Source organism: Aulonocara stuartgranti (assembly GCF_965226115.1).
Source record: "Aulonocara stuartgranti genome assembly, chromosome: 5".
In the NCBI taxonomy this organism is placed as follows: Eukaryota; Metazoa; Chordata; class Actinopteri; order Cichliformes; family Cichlidae; genus Aulonocara; species Aulonocara stuartgranti.
The window spans coordinates 15,160,643-15,180,792 of NC_138943.1; the positions used below are offsets into that span (position 1 = coordinate 15,160,643).

The 20,150-nt window shown below is 39.0% G+C and overlaps 1 protein-coding gene across 10 annotated transcripts in view; it reads left to right on the forward strand.

The window, feature by feature from the left end:
- The first annotated feature begins 8,770 nt into the window (after window positions 1-8,770).
- The window catches only part of cadpsb (Ca2+-dependent activator protein for secretion b), a 67,487-nt gene continuing 56,107 nt past the window's right edge, over window positions 8,771-20,150 (forward strand). For 3 of the 10 annotated variants that reach the window (XM_082532557.1, XM_082532564.1, XM_082532561.1), the window contains exon 1: window positions 8,772-10,377. In XM_082532557.1, coding sequence (XP_082388683.1) covers window positions 10,045-10,377 — 333 coding nt within the window. In that variant the 5' untranslated portion in view covers window positions 8,772-10,044. Of the gene's footprint in view, window positions 10,378-20,150 lie in introns of all 10 variants that reach the window. The other 7 variants (XM_082532560.1, XM_082532558.1, XM_082532562.1 and 4 more) reach the window with 5 other exon arrangements.

Consider the following 20,150-nt stretch of genomic DNA (forward strand, 5'->3'; position numbering starts at 1 on the left):
TGGATGAGAAACCAAACTGCAGAACAAAGGACATGTAAACAAAGGCTCATTGGGGGGGCTGATGCAAAGCCCAAAACAAAATAAGGTCCCAAAGGTGATCAAACATATCCAAATCTGACCACAAAAGGAATTAGAACCACTAGGGATCTATCCAGGAAATCTCAGAGGAATGCAGGCAGACAAGCAGGCAAGCTACACAAACAACACAACAGAGAACAGAGAGAAGACTGAGGCTTTAAATAAACAGAGGCGTCACAGAGGACTGGACACAGCTGTGTCAAGAGAGACAGGTGAGGACACAAAGACAGTCAATGGGATGAAGTCAAATTCAAAATCAGACATGATTTTAACAAAGTAAAATAAGAAGTAACTCACAGAGCAACCATTAAACACAGACCCGAGGCAGCTAAGCACAAAGCACACACTTCACTAATACTAAACTAGGATTAAATATAACAACTAAAAGGCTCAAAATGCAAGTGTAACTAAATAAACAAAGCAAGAAAAGAGGCTCAGGATGAAACCAAACAGAAAACGCCTAAAGATACAGAACTCAAAGAATATGTGCTAAACATAATGTAAAACGACAGAGGGGAGGTTAGAGTAACATATACAGAACATTAATGAACTCAAAAAGAAAACAAGGGAACACAAAACCAAAGATTCAAAAATATAACAAAGGACCAATCTGAGGAAAATATGTCAACACAAAATCTAAACTATTATCTTCAAAACAAGACTAAAACCTGTGACTCATAGCATTTAATCAATAATGGTTAACGTCAGGGTTTAGCTCCTTCAGTTTGTTGAGGCCAAGTGTTGGTCTTTGCTCTAGAAAAAATTACATCTTAAAAAACAAGAGTCCCAGTCCCCAGGGGGACTAAACGTTTGGGAGGACTTGAGCCTTACATTTGTGTCCCCATGCAGCTGATATTCTAGCGTATTCCAGCTGCCACAGCGCAAAAGCCAGGGAACAATCTATGCCAAGGCCATAGATATGTGAATTTTAACAGTCATGTTTCACCTAAAATACACATCACATCTTTGGCCATACTCATCTTCAAACGCAGCAGCTCAGAATACTTTAAACGACCTTTCATCATTCAGCCAACAGGGGGCAGTACTTAGCCACGGTGATGAGAAGAAAAATCTCTCGAGCTGCAGTGACGTGTTCTCTTCCTTGATCCTTCTTCTCGCTTCAAAATTCAGTTGACAAATGTGTCAGCTGTATGCACAATAAGCTAAATGCGCTGTAACTCATCTGCTGCTGTGTGCACTGGTTGGGTAAACTGTATCCTCCAGTGGGTAAAAGGACTGTGCTGGCCTAACCTGGGCTTTTCTTTTCGTCATGTAAAGTGGTGAGGCTCCAGCCTCTCGCTGCATTATTAATGAATCTTTTTCTGGCATCACATCCCTTCTATACTCTGAAAACTGTGGGAGGAAGAGACAAGCATAAATCTGGCGGTTGTCATGAAGCCTCCACCTATCAAGGCGCCAAAACATATATAATACACTCTGAGAGCCAAATGAGTTGAGTGCAGGTTGTTTTGTTTTTTCCTGAGGACTTATCTGGAGCACACAAAGATACAAATCCAGATTAACCCAGAGTTAAGACTGATTACATTTAACGTATATGAAAATGTTCTCTGCAGCCTTATACTTAAGAGAAGGAGCTTAAAACTATGCATGCTATATACTGTAAAAGGAGTTCATGCCACTAACCTTTGCATTTTTAGCTGTTAAGAAAAATGCTAATAAAACAAAACACTGAATGGGCTCTTCTGAACCTGCTGGGTAGCACTTAAAATTCACTGCAAGATTAATGTCAGGAAGGGAACATGAAAATACTAAAATTACGATTTCTAGTTTTTGGCCAAAGGGGTTTGGGGGCGGGCGTGGAAGGCCGGGTTATGTAAAAGGATTTGTAGATTGGTAATTTCCTCAGAATAGCTTTCTCTTTTCTCCTTTCCATTTTAAACTCGTAAACTGTTTCCCTCCCTGCAATCCATAAGTCCTCTCCACCGTGTTACACTTAAAACAATATCGGCTTAATCTGAAAGGGCTTAAAATCCCAGTTTCCCTGGATGTAAACTCATTCCTGGTGAAATTAATCGTCATCACTTGCTGGGTGCGAACTTCCCTAAGAGACACGGCTATCGTAGCTGGAATGCTGACACTGACCCTATTCTATCAATCTCGCATTAAAAACACTCCGAGCATTTAAATATTTCAAAGAGCTCCTCCAGAGAAGCTCTGAGTGTGCGTGTGTGTTGTATGTTTGTGCCATTTTCCTACTGACAAACACTATTGAACTTAAAACACCAAATGAAGACTGTAGAGCTGAATGACATAAACTCCAAGTTAAATCTGTTAGTGCAAAAGTAATCCCGTCTTTGTTGTTTCCCTCCATTATTTACACTGTTTCAGAGGATATAACATCACGTGAATAAAATAAACATGCTCAGTGTCTATATACCATAGAGAGGTTTGAGAAACGACTGAAGTGAGAGAGGGAAGTTATGAATATATCATCAAGCAGTTAGTCTGAGATGTTTCCACTGTGCTGCACTGTTTGGTGCATCGCTGTGCAGTTTACCTATCCAGTCTCTGCTAGCTTTACAAAGAAAAGCACTGTGCAAAAGAGACACACATGTCTATGTACTTTAAACAGGTAAAATCGACATTGACCTGGCCAGCAACAAAGACAGGTCCGTAGTGTTTTCAAGGCTTTTGTTTGTGTGGTTATGATCTTTGTCCTTGTTTTCTTGATAGCTTTCATTAGGTCTTTTGATGTTTACTTTAAACCTTCAGTGTAAAATCCCATCTGAGAAAGCGGCTGTCAAGGAAACATTCACACTGGCATCAGGTGTGATGATGAAGTCAAGCAGGTCCTCAAAGAGTATGCCTGTAATTAATATTATGTTTCTAAGATAGAGTCAAGGATAGTTCAAATGATTCATCTCATCTCTACAAAAATCTCTGCTCAAAGTCACACATGGTCATTTTATTTACTCCGAGGGTTTTCGTTTTATAAGTTATTTGACAGATGTGTTGATAAATGTGAACACGGCTGAAGTAAAAACAAAAAATAAATAAAACATTTTGTCTGGTGTTGATTTGTTACGTGAGCAGCACATTATCTGAAACTGCATAAAACTCAGGTTCAAAGTTCAGTATTTTGTAAACAACAACAGCTGAGAGAAAGAAAATCTCACCAAAAGGTCAGTGCTGTGCTTGTTTTGGAGCTTTCTGTGATGTCACATGCTTTTCATCACCAGATGTCCTGCTCAGTGAATTGCAGATGTTAAAAATCAGTCATTTATTCTTTTTTAAATAGTTTTTTGGCTAACAACAGATCACATGACTGTTTGAATTTGACAAACTCATCGACAATACATTTTTGGGCAATTGCATAAGTTTTGTCATTTTTACTCTTCACAGAAGATTTTAAACCAAACGATAAAGATAAAGTGCAGACTTTCAGCTTGAATTCAAGAAGCTTAACAAAAGCATTGCATCAACTGTTTAACTGCAGCCATTTTTATACACAGTTCCTCATTTTCAGAGGCTCCAAAGGAATTGTGCAATTGACTGATAAATTATTTTATGGCCAGACAAGCCTTGTTCACAAGTTGTTACATGAAAAGCTTAATAATTAAGCAGAAAAAAAGATTTTCCACGTTGATTCCAAGAGTTGATCTTGCGTTTTCACTGAAATACTCGAAGTCCAAAGAGATTTTGATGTCAGTGAAAGAATGCATGATTGGGCTGAAAATCCCAAATAAACCAATCAGCAAAATTTAAAAAAACAAAAAACAAAACAAAAACTTAGGAGCACCCAAATCCAAGTTAGTGTAGCTCAGTCATCAACTAATTAGAAGGTTGGTTTTTGAATCCCTGCACCAGTCTGCATGCCCAAATATACTAGGGCACACTCCATGGCCACTCAAGAACAAGAAGAGCAGATTAGACTTTGCTGGTGAAAAGAGCCTGCACAGTTCTGGAAAAAGAAATCTCAAATAGATGAAACCAAGATTAATTTGAGAATGATGGCAACAGAAAAGTACGGAGCATATCACATCATCTGTCAGACGTAGTGAAGACAATGTTATGTCATGAGCATGTATGGCTGCCTGCAGAGCCAGGCTGTTGACAGGAGTAGCAGGAAGGCCTAACTGCTCTGTTCAGATTCATCTGAAAGCTAAAAAATAATGATTGGGCAGCATTTCACAGTGCAAATGGATAGTAGACCATCTGAGATAGTAGCCAAGTCAGTCACCTGAACAACCCAACAGAGCAGCTTTTCAAGCTGAAAGACTCACAAACAAGCATCAATTGAAAAACCTATGGACCTAACTATAGCCATACTCTGTGCTTCCCAACATGTTGTAGATTTCCAGCTTCCTACCTCACTGTTTAGATCACTCGTGCCAGTCTCATAAAGACACTATTGAAAAATTTATCAAAAGTTCAACAAGAGACTGTCCTCCCAGGAAAAACAACTTCAGTCATTTCAGCCTGTAATGAAGACCTCTAATGACTGCATTTATTATCATGGGAGCAAAGAAGAAAGTTCTTCTTCAAACTTAAAGTTTGTTTTTCATGTTTCCAAGTGTCAATACCAAAAATAAAACTTTTGAGCTGTAACAGAGGCGAAATCTTCAAATGCTTAAATTTTTGGGGCAACTGGTATCTCAAACTAAAGTGAAGAAAAACAATACTGCAAATGTTTCCTTTAAAACAAAAACGAAAACAAATTTTGCATCAGTTGCACAACAAGAAGTTTTTTCTGCACTTTCAGTTACATTATAGTACCCTGGAGAACATCAACATTTAATGTGTACACACTCTAGCAGAAGTAGAAGAGTAGGATGAAGAGCATCAGTCAATAATTAATGTTTAAAAGGTTTTGAAAGTTCTGCTGCTAGTTTTGGTGCTAAACCTCTCCAAGGGCTCAAAAATGTGTGCAGAAAACCGAGCCGTGTCAATGTACAAGCACCCAATGAGAGCTGGCAGTGGTCTGTTGAGGACTTAATGAGCTGAGGACTATGGGGAACAAAGGCAAATGTCATGCTTGGTATTAACGTGGACAGGCTGTGTGAGTAAAACCTGAAGAAGAAGGACAGTTAAATGCCAAGTCAGGGCAACAGAAAATACGGGAGTCCTTGAAAGCATGGTTACTTGCTGCTCAGACACTTAAAGAACATCTGGAGTAGCAGCCAGTCAGTCCAGCTGTCAGAATCAATTAAATCACAGATGAAGCATGCAGGCCTGCTCATCCTCCGTCCATGCTGAGCTCACACTATATGGGCTGTCATGGATGTTCTGGATCTGGAAGTATTATAAGAGTGGGCAGGGAAGGTAAACACAAACCAGGGTCAAAAGGACAAAAAATAGTAAGGAAAGATAATTTTGCAGCCAAACATAACCTAAAAATAAAGTTGGTTTCCTAATTCTGAGGAAAGGTCAAAACTACTCAGTCAACACATTCAGAAAGTCTGCTCATAAAATGTTACTACTTTGCACCACTTTTTTACACAAAATCAAATTAAATCTTCACACTTTTAATTACTCTGATTATTTGTGAATTTGTATCCATCTAAACCTAAATAAGCTACACTGAAAGGAAAAAAAGATTCTTTACTCTCGATAAACATGAAGCAATAATTCTGAGTCAGATGCAAATGCAAAGGTTTATTCATTCAAATAACGAATCACTGAGGGATGATGTGCTTGGTATAAACTGGATATCGATTAAGTAAATTTCTTTAAATGTAACATTTTATATTGTATTTTGAGCAGATTTTTTTTTATTATTTCAGTGTGTGATATGTGAATCTCCTGAATTTGAGTTGAATTGTTCAGTACCTAAGTAGAGCAAAACAAGGGTGAGCTGACAATTGTAGAGCCAAAGAAAAACCAATTATATCATAAAAAACTTTAAGTAGTGGAAACTTTTGGGTATTTTAGTGCGGCTACTTCTTGAATTTTAACACACAATATTCTTGGCAGTGCAGGTTTTATTATAAAGTATCCTAGCTGCCCTAGACTGTAGAACACATACATTTGGATACTGACTTTGATATAATTCAGTTATTGTGTTTTGTTGTGTGGAAAGAACTTCTAACATAAGGAGGTTTTGCAAGTTCTCTCATTCAGCAGGGAATGTTAAAAAAGATTGACTCTTACCAATTTGGCATTTCAGAAGCTATTATACTCCAGATTAAAGCATTTTTTTCATGCTTTTGTTTTCTAATTTGGTTATATCATTATTTATTCAATAGAGTTTGTCCATTATTTATAGTTTTTCATTATTTTTGAAAAGGTAAGATAAAAACAATATTTATTTATTTATCTGTTTAACATTCAGTTTAATGGTGTCTGTTGAAAGTTGTTTTGTGTTTTTTTTTTTTTTCCTCGTGTGTGTATGTATCTATAATAGAAGGGAACAGTTGACAAGCAGATATTCCAGCCCGCACCTCAAAAATAACCTTGCTTTCTAAGATACAGAAAAATGTAGTTTGTGCTGTTATGGGGTTGCAAGTTCTTATTGCCAGGGTTGATTTTGTGTTTTACGGACTCTGACCTCTGATCTGTTATTTAGCATTCTCTGCTTTTGATCATAATCTGAGTTTTGTTGTTTGGAGTTTTTTGTCTCTATTCTTGTAACGCTTCCTTGTTTAGTTTTTTTTTTCTTACAGCTTTTGTTACCTGGTTTTCTGTTAGATCAGTATTGTTTTGACCCTGGTGTTTTACTCTAGCCTTCCCAGGATGGAAAAGCTAGACAAAGGCTTCCTTTTGTGACTTGATAAGCCTTTGCCTCAGTTAGTGATTCCCTGTTTAGTTACTTCCTGTTTGATTTTGGTACTCTGTTTTGTATTTAATTTTACTTCCTCCCTGTCGTTTCAGCCACGAATCCCACCAGCTACCTCTCCCCTAATTATTTTGTGTCCATGTTGTTTGAGCCTCTCCTTATCATGTTGTCCACATTTCCTAAGCATATTCTGGATGTTTGGCTTCCTTGTTATCTTCTTGATTGTGAACTTTGTGACTTTGTCATTTTTTAATTTAATTTAATTTCTGCTTTTTTTGGCCCATGAAGTATTAAAGCTTGTTAAAACTTTATCTCTACCTCAAGAGTCCCACATATGTCAAACTTTGTCGCAAGAAAAGGACTTACTAGTTCTAAAATGCCCAGATGGGACACTATTTGGACTAAATTGGGCCAGCTACACATGACACATTACAGTAGTTTTATTACAACCCTGTATGCATTACAACCCTGATGTTGGATGAGAGAATCTGGCTTTCAGCCACCATTCATTCCAAAGGAGATCAGGGCCAGTCAAATTCTTCTATAGCAAATTCATCCAACAGAGCCATAATACACCTTGCTTTCATCATGTCCAAACGGGCTTTCTCAAGCTGAAGCATTTAGATTTCGCTTCTCTGGAACTAAAAAGGAGGCTCTCAGGTTCAAGCCCACAACATTTCCCCCCAAAATTTAACTGGCACAGTGGAGAGAGACAGGTAATGTTATCCTGGCATTTCAAAAACTCAGATTTATCCATCAAACTGTCAGGTAGAGAAGCATGAGTCGTCACTCCACAGGACAAGTTTCCACGGTTGCAGAGTCCAGCGGAGACATGCTTTACACCGCTCCATTCAAAGCTTGTCAGTCTTCTTGGTGATGTAAGGCTTGAAGGCAGCTACTCCGACATTAAAAGCCATGCCACACCTGGCTCACAGTTTTTGTGCTGATGTTAATGATGATGTTTACTCACTATGAAGCTCATCCCTCGGTGACCCCTCTTTGTAACTTTACTGCCTGAGTTGCTGTGGTTTCTAAACACTTACTCCTTTGCAATAACACCACTTACATTTGATGATGGAATATCTAGTAGGGTAGAAATTTCACAAGCTAACTTGTTGCATCAGTGGCATCCTATTAAAGTAACATGCTCAAATTTATTTAAGTCTTTAGAATGACCCATTATGTCTTAGTCATCAAATTTGGCATTCTGAGTAAGAGATGTGGTCCAATACTTTTGTCCATATTGTTTTTTTCGTTACCGCAAAAATTTTGTCTTTGTCTTTGTACTTTATTTTTTAAAATTCTTGACGTATAATTCATTTATCCTTTACTTTAAGGCTGCTAGTTTTTACTTCCTTGTTCCACAGCACAAGTAGAACAGCTCCCAATACTTACAAGGGAGTAAGGATCTTAGGAACCAGCAAGTATTTTTAGCTACCGAAAACACCCTGAATTTAGAAGAACTATGGGGTGAATGTTCAGAAATTACACCATGAGTCAAGGAACATATAAGCAAATATGTCCTCTTCTTTTACTTTAACAGAGCCTTTCCATGAAATCTATTTTTGCTTGTTGCTATATTGAAGACGAATATTAAGTAGACTTTGCACAGAGTAAGATCTAAAAGACTGGGGGATGATAACCATTCCTTTCTGCTCTGCTTACAGTGAAATCGAAAGCTTTAAAATCTGTACAGGAAACAATTTTTTTTTGTTAAACTGCTTCAGAGTTATCAGTACAGGTCTATGTTAAGTACTACCATAAAAGACTGTAAGACACTGCAGTGAAGGCAAATTGAAGCATTTTATTTGAGAGTTTGTAGTTCCAGTCAGGATTAACAGGTCAAACAAGCACATCTCAGTCTCACACTCAGGAAAACTGTCTCACTGGAGTTACTATAATTATCAACAAAATGTCAATACTCTGAGCCTCAGTATTTAAAGCTAATGCTGTGAGTACTGGACTGGGGTAGGGTTTCTTTGGGGGGGCTGCTATAAATATTGCATGGAGGACGGATGAAGGGAATAAAAATGTCCTTTTTTCCCTTTTTTTTATTAAGAAAAATGCACTTCACGAGGAGAGCAAGCCACGTGTCATATAAATACGGTCGGACTGTGCTTCCAGTATTGTAGTGTCTGCAGGATTTAAAGTATCACGTGACTTTTCGTGTGCTAAGCTCTGGCAGAACATCACAGATTAGTGTTGCACGAAACGACTTACTACAACACATCTGTACTGTAACACAGCCAAAACGGTGTTTTTGTTTTTGTTCTCTTTTAAAGTCCGATTCACATTAAAGATCAACGCGTTATGCAGCATATTCACACTGGCCCAGTAACTAACAGTGAGTCGGACACCTGGGGGATTCTGTTCAGCTTGAATAATTAATTCCTGTTTAGTAGAAGAAACGCTTGTGTGGTGAGATTTCCTGACAAGAGATGCCAGCACGCGCTGTAACAATTAATTTGTGTAGCTTCAGAGAGGTCGCTCCGTGTTGCAACCCCACCCTTCGACAGCACACGGCATTTTACACCCGCTGTTCTGCATCCCGTGCGCGGCCCGTGCACTTCATAATGTTCCCCATTTCAGTCAGTGACAATATCAGAGAAATCCGGTGGCAGCCATCTTAGGTGTGCCACTGCGTGAAGTTATGAGGGGCTACACTAAACGCGGAGCCGCGCGCGCTTCAGACTCGGATCTTTGCTTAGAGTGCGAGTTCAGGACCACGGCCAGCTCCGGTCGACCGGGTTGGCAGGAAGGAAGAGGCCATCTCCCGCTTTCACCGAAAAAAAAGGAAAGGGGGAGGGAAAAAGCCGATCTCGTCCCCTCACAATCCCTACACTACAATCCCTCCACCCCTCCTCTCCGACTCTTCTCACCTCCCCCTCTCACATCCGCAGCAGCGACTGGCCAATAAAATACCGAAAATACGTAAGCACCGACGAGTGCTCGGCGCAGGCGGAGAATGGTCAGTGTGAAGCAGACTATAGCTCTTCCAGCATTACTCGTATACAGCTGACATCCCTCAGCCAGCGAGTACAACCAGGGCCTATCCCTAACTCGACTTCAGGCACATCCTGCATTATATCTATGCACGGGTAAGACAGCGGCTCGGCCATCATCTGGGGATATATACATATATATATATATTTAAAACAATTAAAAAAAACCCAAACAAACTCAGTTAGTAGGTTCGGATTTCTGTATAGGCGCACCACTTCTAGTGCAAGATGTTAGATCCGTCGTCCAGCGAGGAGGAATCTGATGGGATAGTGGAGGAGGAAAGCAAAGAGGCAATGGCTCCTCAGGCCGGATCCCGCATCTCCCCGAGCAGGACCAGCGAGAGCTCGGGTGGACTAGCGCCCAGCAGCAGCCGCAGCAGTGCCCGTCCTACTAGCCCGAGCCCCTCGGCCGTCAGCGAGGAGAAGGAGGATCTGGAGAAGCTGCACAGAGAGGAAGAAGACCGCAAAAAGAAGCTGCAGCTATATGTTTTTGTCATGCGATGCATCGCTTACCCGTTCAATGCAAAACAGCCCACAGATATGGCAAGGCGGCAGCAGAAGGTAAGAGCACCCGGTGCAAAGGCATAACTGATAGCCACATGATGACGAAATACCTCCTTTCATATCGCAGATGTTGTCATTGATGACCTACATAAACCAGAGTACAGGTCTGGCCACTAGGCCCTATCCGAAAGCGCATGGAGACAGCAAGGTGCCAGTGAAAGCACCGTTTGTTTGTTTGACGCAAAATGTTGAATTCATGGAGCATGACAGGAGCATATAAAGGTGCTTCGAGCTTCTGGTAATGAAGGGGACTCGTGGTGCTGCAGAGCTGCAGGCTGAGTGCAGTCCATGTTCCTCCAGCACTCTAGCTCGTAGATGAAAGCAGCCCTACAGCCCAGCAAGCCCATTAAGTGAAAGGGCGTTCAGGAGATGGTGGATGGCAAGTCACAACAGGACAGTGTCATTGCCCTTGTTGGCCTACATTTTTACCGAACTCCCGATGTCAATTAGATATGCAGCTGTATATTGCTCTGTCCTGCCTGCTTGGCGGATACCCAATCCCAACCCGTTTGCGCCATCACTTATCCCGTCAATTTGGCCTCCCAAGGTGACTTTTAGGCACAGACCTCTTGAGGAGGGTAGCTTAATGGCCTCTCTTCTCTGAAGATGAGCTTTGCTCCTCTCAGTGGCCTGTAGAAAATTAATTGCATTAAAACATTTTCAACGTTGACACATTTTTAACCTTTTACTATTTATTATTATTATTATTATTATTATTATTATTATTATTATTATTATTATTATTATTTTAACAGGACATTTATCTTATAAGATTTATATACCTTAGCTACTGTAAAGGACAGGGCCAACACCCTGGCTTCTCAGGCTGCTATGTTGGTCCACTGATGTTGATGCCAGTTTTGGGTCATGCTGTCCTTACTGTCAAAGTCACCATGCACAGGCCTACTGTGCTAAGGGGAACGTTCAACTGATTGTAAGTTAGGATAATGCCCCTTGTATATTTCCTTTGCTGTATGCAGACTATCTGTTTGACTGACCTGTCAGTTATGAATTAAGAAGCCTCTGTATGGATCAGCATGTTTTATATAGAACTGCTTGAATACTGAAACCTTGTCATCACATTGCATGACAGTATCAGGTTCCTAAATCTCTCCTCAGAAGGAAGAAGTTCTTTGTTACTCACTGTGGTCAGGAGGCTTTCAGAAGAGTCATTCATTTTGGTCGCTCATTCATTTTAACACCATGAATACTACTATGGAAATATGCATTTATAAGTGCTGCTTTCATTTAACATGCAGACAACTTGTCTTCCTCTGGTCACTGTTAAGCCATATGGTCTGAATTTTCTGCTGACTCATGCACAAGTCCATGTAGGAGGCATAAACTGCAGTGTTTCCGTCCATTTGTTTGTTTGTAGTCTGTTGAGCGTAGGTTACTGATAGTCTAATGCACGCCTAGTAATGCACTTTCATATCTGGTTGCTCAGGCAGCCACAATTCTCAGTTGTGGGTGAGTGAATATCCGAACAAACAATCAAACCAGGAACTCAGAGTGTGTCTGTCTGCCCACAGTCTAGCTGGTGTTTCTGATTTGATCCAAACATGGATAAAAATCACACATTAAAATAATTGAAAAAAAAAAATCTAAATTTTAGGCACAGTGAATTGGTTCAATCCAATCACTTGATGAGCATGGCTTATAACACAGAACTGTTAACAAAATGGTGAGCACCAACATCTACGTTGATTATTTTGAGGCAGTTGTGTGCATTTATAACATCATGGAGTTAGACAGTAGTCATCAGTTCACTGTCTTTTAATTATATTTCTGTCTTGGGTGGATATGGAGAAATAATTTATCACACAAAAAGAATATTTAACATTTGTCTAATTACATTTCTATGGATTCATCTTAGCCATGAACCTCATGTGAATGTGGGCTCCTCAGATGTCCATAGACAATAATTTATTAAGGTAATTCCTCACAGTGTTGGCAGCACAATCTAATATGTGCCCTATTACAATTTTAGCTATTATAGATTAGTCACAGAAAAATGATGAAGCAATTTCTGTAATGAAAAGACTTAAAGGCCTCAGCAAAACATGTGGAGCAGCTCCATGATAATCCGTTATTAGAAGCTCTGGCACACAAACAGCAGTGATGGGCTATCACAGAGAAACAGGCCAGGCTGTAGACTGTGCAAGCTCCACTGCTGCTTCTTGAAATATGTTGCCATAACCTTGTGGAAGATAAGCCAACAGGGCAGGAACAGGAAGGTGACTCTTTTTCAGGGTATAAAAAGTAAATCTTACAGTACAGTCTGAACAACGTCTTAAAAAAACAGCAGTTTGTTCCTGCTCACTGCTAGCTTGGGTGTATGTGCATGACTGAGTGGTGACACATGTGTTTGCTTAAAAGGCTAAGTATCTTGGGACCCACACAGCGAATGTGTTGAGTATTGAGGTTACAGACAGATTGCGTTGGTACAATTTATGAAATTTTAGCATCATTGTGATGGTCCCAGAGGGCAAAAACCTCTTTCATTCAATGGGAATAAACTGCACACACAGAGGAGTTAAATAAATAAAATACAAAATACCAAATTTCCCCTTGTGGGACAATTAAAGGATTATTCTATTCTATTCTATTCTATTCTATTCTATTCTATTCTAAAGACATGTTGGCAATACAGTAAAATCACAATTTTGCATTTTGTTTTCAAAGTATAATGCAAAAAGAAATGTATAGGTTTAGAAAAATATGACTGTTTTTAATGGCTAGCAATGTTGATCTGATGGTTGTCAGCTTGTTTGGTTGGTCAGTTTGACTTTATTCAGAAAATGTAAATATTATGTAACAAGTGTTTGGTATTTAATTGGACTGCCACTAAATGTTTGTTAAAGGAACACCTACCAAATGTGTCAATGAGAGCTTAACTTGTTGATGTGTACAGCTCAAAGCACAAGAAACAAGCAGGAACGAAATTCTGCTTTGATTCAAAAATGTAGCCAAGGAGAATAAAATGTTTGCAGTCTGATTAATCAAACCAAGACCATTTGCTTTTATAGATCGCAGTTTATGTTGATTTTCCAAAGTGAGTAACTGTCCATGTCAGAATTACAAAGTGTGATTCCCTTGAAGATAATCTGACCTAATCAGTTCATCTGCCAGCAGGTTCACTTAATAGAGTTCCTTCTGGCTCAGCATTTTAATACTATACAGTATGCCATTTATACTGTGAGGGAGAGGGGCTGTGAATTGTACAGCAGGGTTTGTGATGTGAATTTGAATTAGACTGAAGTGCAAACCGATGTTTGCCACACAGGTGTTTGCAGAGAACTGTGGGAGTTCCACTGTGAACAACTTTTCAATGAGTGAAAAAGATGATTGTAACGTTGCACTTGGCTCACAGATTGCAGATCTGTCTAAATGAACATCTAATTTTTTTCATTGGTGCTTTTGAACAAAAGCATCAATTTTGCCCCTTTCAGTTTATATTTCTCAGTGTTTCATTTTCGTTTCGATTGTTATCATTTCTGAGGTTTAATCTTTCATTTGTTTAGGGGCCAGACTGAATATGTTAAGAATTGGTATAACAACGCAAACACTTTGTGAAAGCAGTTGATTTACTGCCATGCAGACGTTCCTGTATTAATAGCAGCTGCTGTTAGCTGTGTAAATACAAATTATATACAATTTCAGCTGCTATTTGTTTCTTTAAAGTATGGTAATGTTTTATTTTTGTTAACTAAATCCACTTAATCACACTGACTTTCAGTTTTTAGTTTACTCTAACTTTGGCAAAAGACAGGAGATTATCAATATCGAAACAATAACACTGGTAGCGGTCAGGGTGTTTGCATAGACATTCAATGTTTATCATTGCTATTGACAGCTGCTACATTTGTTTATTGGATAATTATTGTAATATTCACGATTCAAGTGACTACTGCACGGTTTTAAAAACTGCACTGTGTAGTGTGCATTCATCTCTTTACTCAGTGGCATGTATATTGCCCCTATTGCCTTCTATTTCTACCAAAAGACACCAGATTATCTGAATGGTGAATATGTAGATATAAACAACTCAGAGTGAACTGACAAACCTCAATATATTCATAAGACATTCAGTCATATGTGCAAAACACAGTGGCACTAAATGGAGAGCTGAAGTATGGCACTGAAATCATTTGCATTATTATGTAAGATCGCTGAATGGTGTTCTGCTTGAAATTAAAAAAAGACATCCTTCGACAATAAAAGAAGCTTCGCTGTCAATGGCAAAGTCAAGCATTGAGCTGAAAATAAAACATGTCAGTCAGCGCTTGAGAGCTGATAATAGGAAAAATTGTTCTCTCCCATTAAGCAGCAGTCTTGGTAGCATGTTTTAGCACCGCTAGTATAGGAGAATAAAGGTGTTTATTGACGGTGCGGATAAGCAAGTGAATTCAGAAGGGGTGACAGCTGAAAAGCAGCAGGCGAAATACCCCCTCACCCACGATCTGTGCAGCCACGTGTAAATTATCACAGCTTCTCAAATTAAACATCCTCTCTATGGGGACATAACGAAGGAGGGAAGCTTAGATCTTATTTGTCAGAATACTAACAATGTCTTTTCCTAACAGCGCTGTACTTTGAAGGCAAGAAATAGGGATCAAATTGAATAATATGTGCTCTAGTAATAATCCAACATTTTGGTGTGATGCTCACATGACATGTGCCATGTGCTCAAAAAACAGGCTACCAAAATGCAAATGTTAGAGCACAGAGTCCTGGCATGTAAATGCATGGGAGTTTAAAGCTGGTATGGATGGCATCATGTGAGGGATTATTCCACATAGGTGGGAAGACGTGAGCGTGATCTGGCTTAAAAGCAATATCCCACGTAGTATTTTATCTCCTTCAATGGCTCTCAAAATACAGGATGTGCTTGTTAATTATAGTCTCGTGTGTCCTCACCCGGGCTATGAATTCTTGTTGGCCTTTCAAAGCAACAGATACATTTGTGCCAACGAATGTTAACCATCAGTGTGATGTGAGGCAAGATTTGTCTGGCTGAGAATAGCTGCTGTGTCCCAACACTGCATTCATGCATGGAGACAAATTAAGCAGGATTGTTTAATTGCTGCATAAGTTTTCATTCCTGCTCCCAGTATTGCACATTCGCCTTACTGGAAAAAACTAGTGCAAAAATAAGGGTCGGCTTATTGAGAGAAGACCAAACATTAGCAATTCTAAAGCGGCATTTCATTTATCATTTTTACTGGTATACAAGTTTTTTTTTTACTGAGCTTACCATAATTAAAACTGCTACTGCTTTAGTTTTATGTATTTAATCATTTTGGTCTATAATAAGCAAAAAGCAGGGCAAAGCTGTATTTATTCAATGTATTCTCATGTAAGTTCACAACAACAGGCACAAGCTCACTTTTTATCAGTCAGAAAATTTGACTTTGAAGTTATTTTTGTTTACATTTTTGTTTGAAAATTGATTAATGATCAACGAAATGCTGAAATGTTCCCATTTGCTGTTACATCAGTTGACTATGTGATTAATCAACAAACTGTCTGAGCCCTGATCAACATGCTTCCTGTAAGCAAAGACCATTTTATTGGAAGTGTAGTGGAAGAAAACAGCAGGGATCCATTTGTACTTTGTGCCAAATGTTGACATTTACACTGCAGCAGTTGCAGCATTTATAATGCCTGTCAAACTTTGCAGAGATGGAGAATTCATTCTGAGATTGGTAGCCTGCTAGAGCGAGATCAAAACAGGTCTGCACGTTTGACAAAACACTCCTTTAACCTTGAAAACGTGCAAGGTTAAAGGGCTATTCATAATGACATGTGCATTGCCTAGTCACGCCTATAAGTGTGTCATGTAAAGGAAAGCAAATCGAAACTAAATCAGCTATTGTAACATCTTCCTATTTCTGGCTATAATCGCATACTTTTTTCTTATACTGTAATTGTGACATAATTACAAGACAGTTGTCTCATAATTATGGGACTCTGATTATGCGTTATGGAAGTTATAATCACTCTAAGAGAACTTTTGTGAGTCTTTTGATGGATACTATGTGCGGCTGCATGTCATCACACTTTCCGATCATTGTTGAGTCCCCTAAGAGAACTCAGGCGGCTGTTGGTGGTTATTTAGGGCTCAAGAGTTTGTTGGTGCAAATGTGTGCTGTTATGCTGAACCCTGTGTAACATTGCTTCAAAGGGAAAATTACACAGGTATGAGTAAAAAGGACAACAAGGAGAGATACTGAGAGAGAGATTACTAGTGGTGATTTTCCACATTAAAGACAGAAGAGCTATAGCAGGGCCATTACTGCACCTCTCCTATGAGTCTCTCTTTCCCACTCTCCACTGAGGCACAAAGAGCACAAACAGCAGCCTGGAGCAGGCATGAGGCGGTATGTCAGGTAGATACTCTGAGTTTATTGTCACATGTTCATGCAACCAGTGCTTTAATGGTTCCCTCCTTAACGAAGCTCAAACTTTATACTCTTTCAGAGGCATTCTTCTGTGATATTGATGTAAAGTAACACAGGGGGTGTCATCAAGCAGTAAGACAACATAAAAAACAGACTTAAACATAGTGAGAAACTGTTAAAACATCTCTCAGGACATGGATTAACGCTGAGTCTACAACCTTTTATTGGTGAAGACTGTTAAGCCTTCCCAGCCAATAAATATTGGATGCGCGTTGATCTTTCCTATCACTAATTCTACAAAAGTTTTTCAAAAGCCTGATTAATTCAGTCTGTGTGATCTTTTTTTTCAACACATCTCGTGCCGCTTTCTATTGGTGAAAACCCACAAAACAAACCTTATTGAACATCAAACAAGACTCTTGTGAGATAATCACCTTTGAAAGCTAAAAGGAGGGAACGAAGAGAGAGAGTCGGAGAAATTACAAAGGAAGACAGTAAGTGATTTGTGATGGGAGGGTGGTTGCAGACTCTTAATGAGAGTAATGCACCAGGAATGGAGTTACTGATTCACAGTCAGCTTCGTGTGCTCTACGGTATAAAGTAATGCAGTGGTACTGCAGTGTGTAGCCCTTTAATACAAAACTGTCATGGTTGCGGCTGTGTGCAGGCAGGATGAGGACCCAAACGCAAGCTCACAGAGGCAGGAATGAACTCAAAACACAGCTTTATTGCTGGAGAGAAAAACTATACAGACTAAACTGGAAACTATAACATATTACACAGAGAAACACACAGCCATGAATGAGGGAGATCGCAACACTGACACAGGGAAACGCAGGTCTTAAATACACTGGGAAATAATGAGGGGAATGAGACACAGAAGGGGAGCACAGCTGGGAGAAATCGGACATAACAAGACCCAAGGGAAGCGAAACTCAATACATTCATGTAGGACACAGACCTTCAAAGTAAAACAGGAAATGTAACATAGACGCAGACTTGACTAGGGGAGACAGAGCAACTAAGAAACACAGAGAACAATAACAGCGGCTAACTAAATACTCAGAAAACTAAAGAGAATACAAGAAAGCCAAACTAAGACACTAGACTAAAGAATAAACTGGGGCAAGAAAGAGAACTACGATCATAATACAAAAACTCAGAGACACAAGAAACTCAAAACACTGGGTCACCGACCCAGGACCGTGACAAAAACAAAGAAAAAACAATATCAAATCTTTGCTTAATTGCCTATTTGTGTTAACATATTTGTGTTTGTGTATTTTAAGTTCTGGGAGCATGCTCCAAAGTCACTTTCTTCCAGTTTCCAATTTAACTATAGATTTAGTTCAGGCCTCCGTCATTCGTTTCTCCAAAATTCAACAGAATCTGTGGCTCTTGTTTATCATATTTCGTACGTACATTACCACACATTTCTAAAGTGATCGAGGAGTACAACACATGTGCATTTAATTACAGGTCAACAGATGAATTTCATCAAAATCTGTCAAAGAGAATTTGAGTTTGGTGTTCTTAATTTGTGAGTGTTCATATTCATGTGGTTTTACGTTCGCTTCTGCTAAGCGATTATTTTCATCAAGCGAATGAGCAAAATGAAGAACCAGCAGAACAGACTGCTGCCTGTGAGATGGTGGTGTGTGGTAATGGATGACACTTACTAGAAGGGGCTTTGCTGGTTGTGAAAACAGTGTTTTTCTGAATATATCAGCAGCTCCACAGCTCCCGAATATGACAACACCGTGAAGGCTAGTTATACAGAACCGGAGCCTCTTGTTTTATCCCTGTTTGCTGTGTGTCAGGCTCTGTCTGTGGAGTCTGCACCTGGCTGTTTGCTAACCCAGCGGAGTGGTATTTACTCACACAATGCTGTGTGTGCATGTGACTTCAGAACAAATCTACGAGTGCATGTCTGGTTCCAGGATAATAGCTTGTGGATGTGTCTTTGTATAATTGTAGTTTTGTGACCATAGTCGCTACGCAGTGTTGGTGTTTTGTGTTTGATGAAGCCTGCTGTTGGTAGATTTTGTGCAGCTGTCATGCAGTACTTGCTCCTGTACCCTTGTTTGCTGTTTACTCAGATGTGGGCTGGTGGTGTCATCTACAACATGAATAACCTTGTCTGGTGATAGCAGCCACTGATAACATATTTGCTAAAAACCAAGCATTGAGACAGGGCAAACAGCGGCAAACAATAGAACTGAGTTTATATAACACCCTTTCTCCAATTTTTACATTAGATTTCACAAATGTAAAGTTTACATTTTTTTTTATCTCTATTGATATACAGATGTGTAATTGTATGTTTTCTTTTTAAATATTTTATTTCGTTTTAATGAATCGATTACACATCTGTTTTACTTCTGCCCAACACAGAAAACTGTTCATTTATTTTGCTGCCATTTAATTTGGGAAAGCAGCCTAATTTAACTTCCCCCTCCCCTGACATTATATAACTTTAAGGAGCTCAAGTGTGAGTCAGCAAAGCAAAGTCCTTATCGTGCTAAACTACACAAGCTACAGTACAGTGCACCACATTCAATTAGCTAATTACTCCACCGCAGACAGTGGATACAGTATACATCACAAGCTGATGACATGTTGATTCAGTCAAAGAGATACAAATATCTATATGAATCCAATCATAATGTACTGTGTACTGAAAATTTACTGTGAATCAGGTGTTATCCAACTTACTGTACTTCAGATTACATTCAGGATCTCGGATACAACATTTAATCTCAACAATGTCCATTGTTTTAGTTTTGCACATATTTATAAAACCTTAAATTAATTTACACTTCCCTTTGATGGTTTAAGATTAGATCTCATACATTTAGAGTAGTACAGGTACATTTTTTTTTTCAATTTTAAATATCATGCAAAAATGGCAACTACAGTTGAGGTCATTTGCTACCATTAGATGTTCAGTTTTCTAAATGTAAAATGTCCTGATTAGAATGCATGTTGATCACAGTTTTTAAGATAAAACCAATGTACACGAAGAATCAAAAACAGAAAGACTGGGTTTTTTAATCTGTTTTTATTGCAATTTTTGAAAGCGGTTTTGAGCAAGATTTTTCCAGATTTTCTGAAGATCTTTTTGACAGCTTTTCTCTTATTTATTTATCAGTTTTAGAGTTTTAGAGAACTTTTGTTTGTTTGATAAGCCGTTTCACTCTGAGCTATGAATTATTCAAACATAACAAAAGCACCAAACTCAAAGGAAGAACCAGTATTGTGTCTACGCATAACAGACAACTGAAATACAACAACTTAGCACTTAGTTTCTAGCAACCTGTCACAAAAACATATAATTTGCTCTGATTTCCTGAGTTGAATCTATGG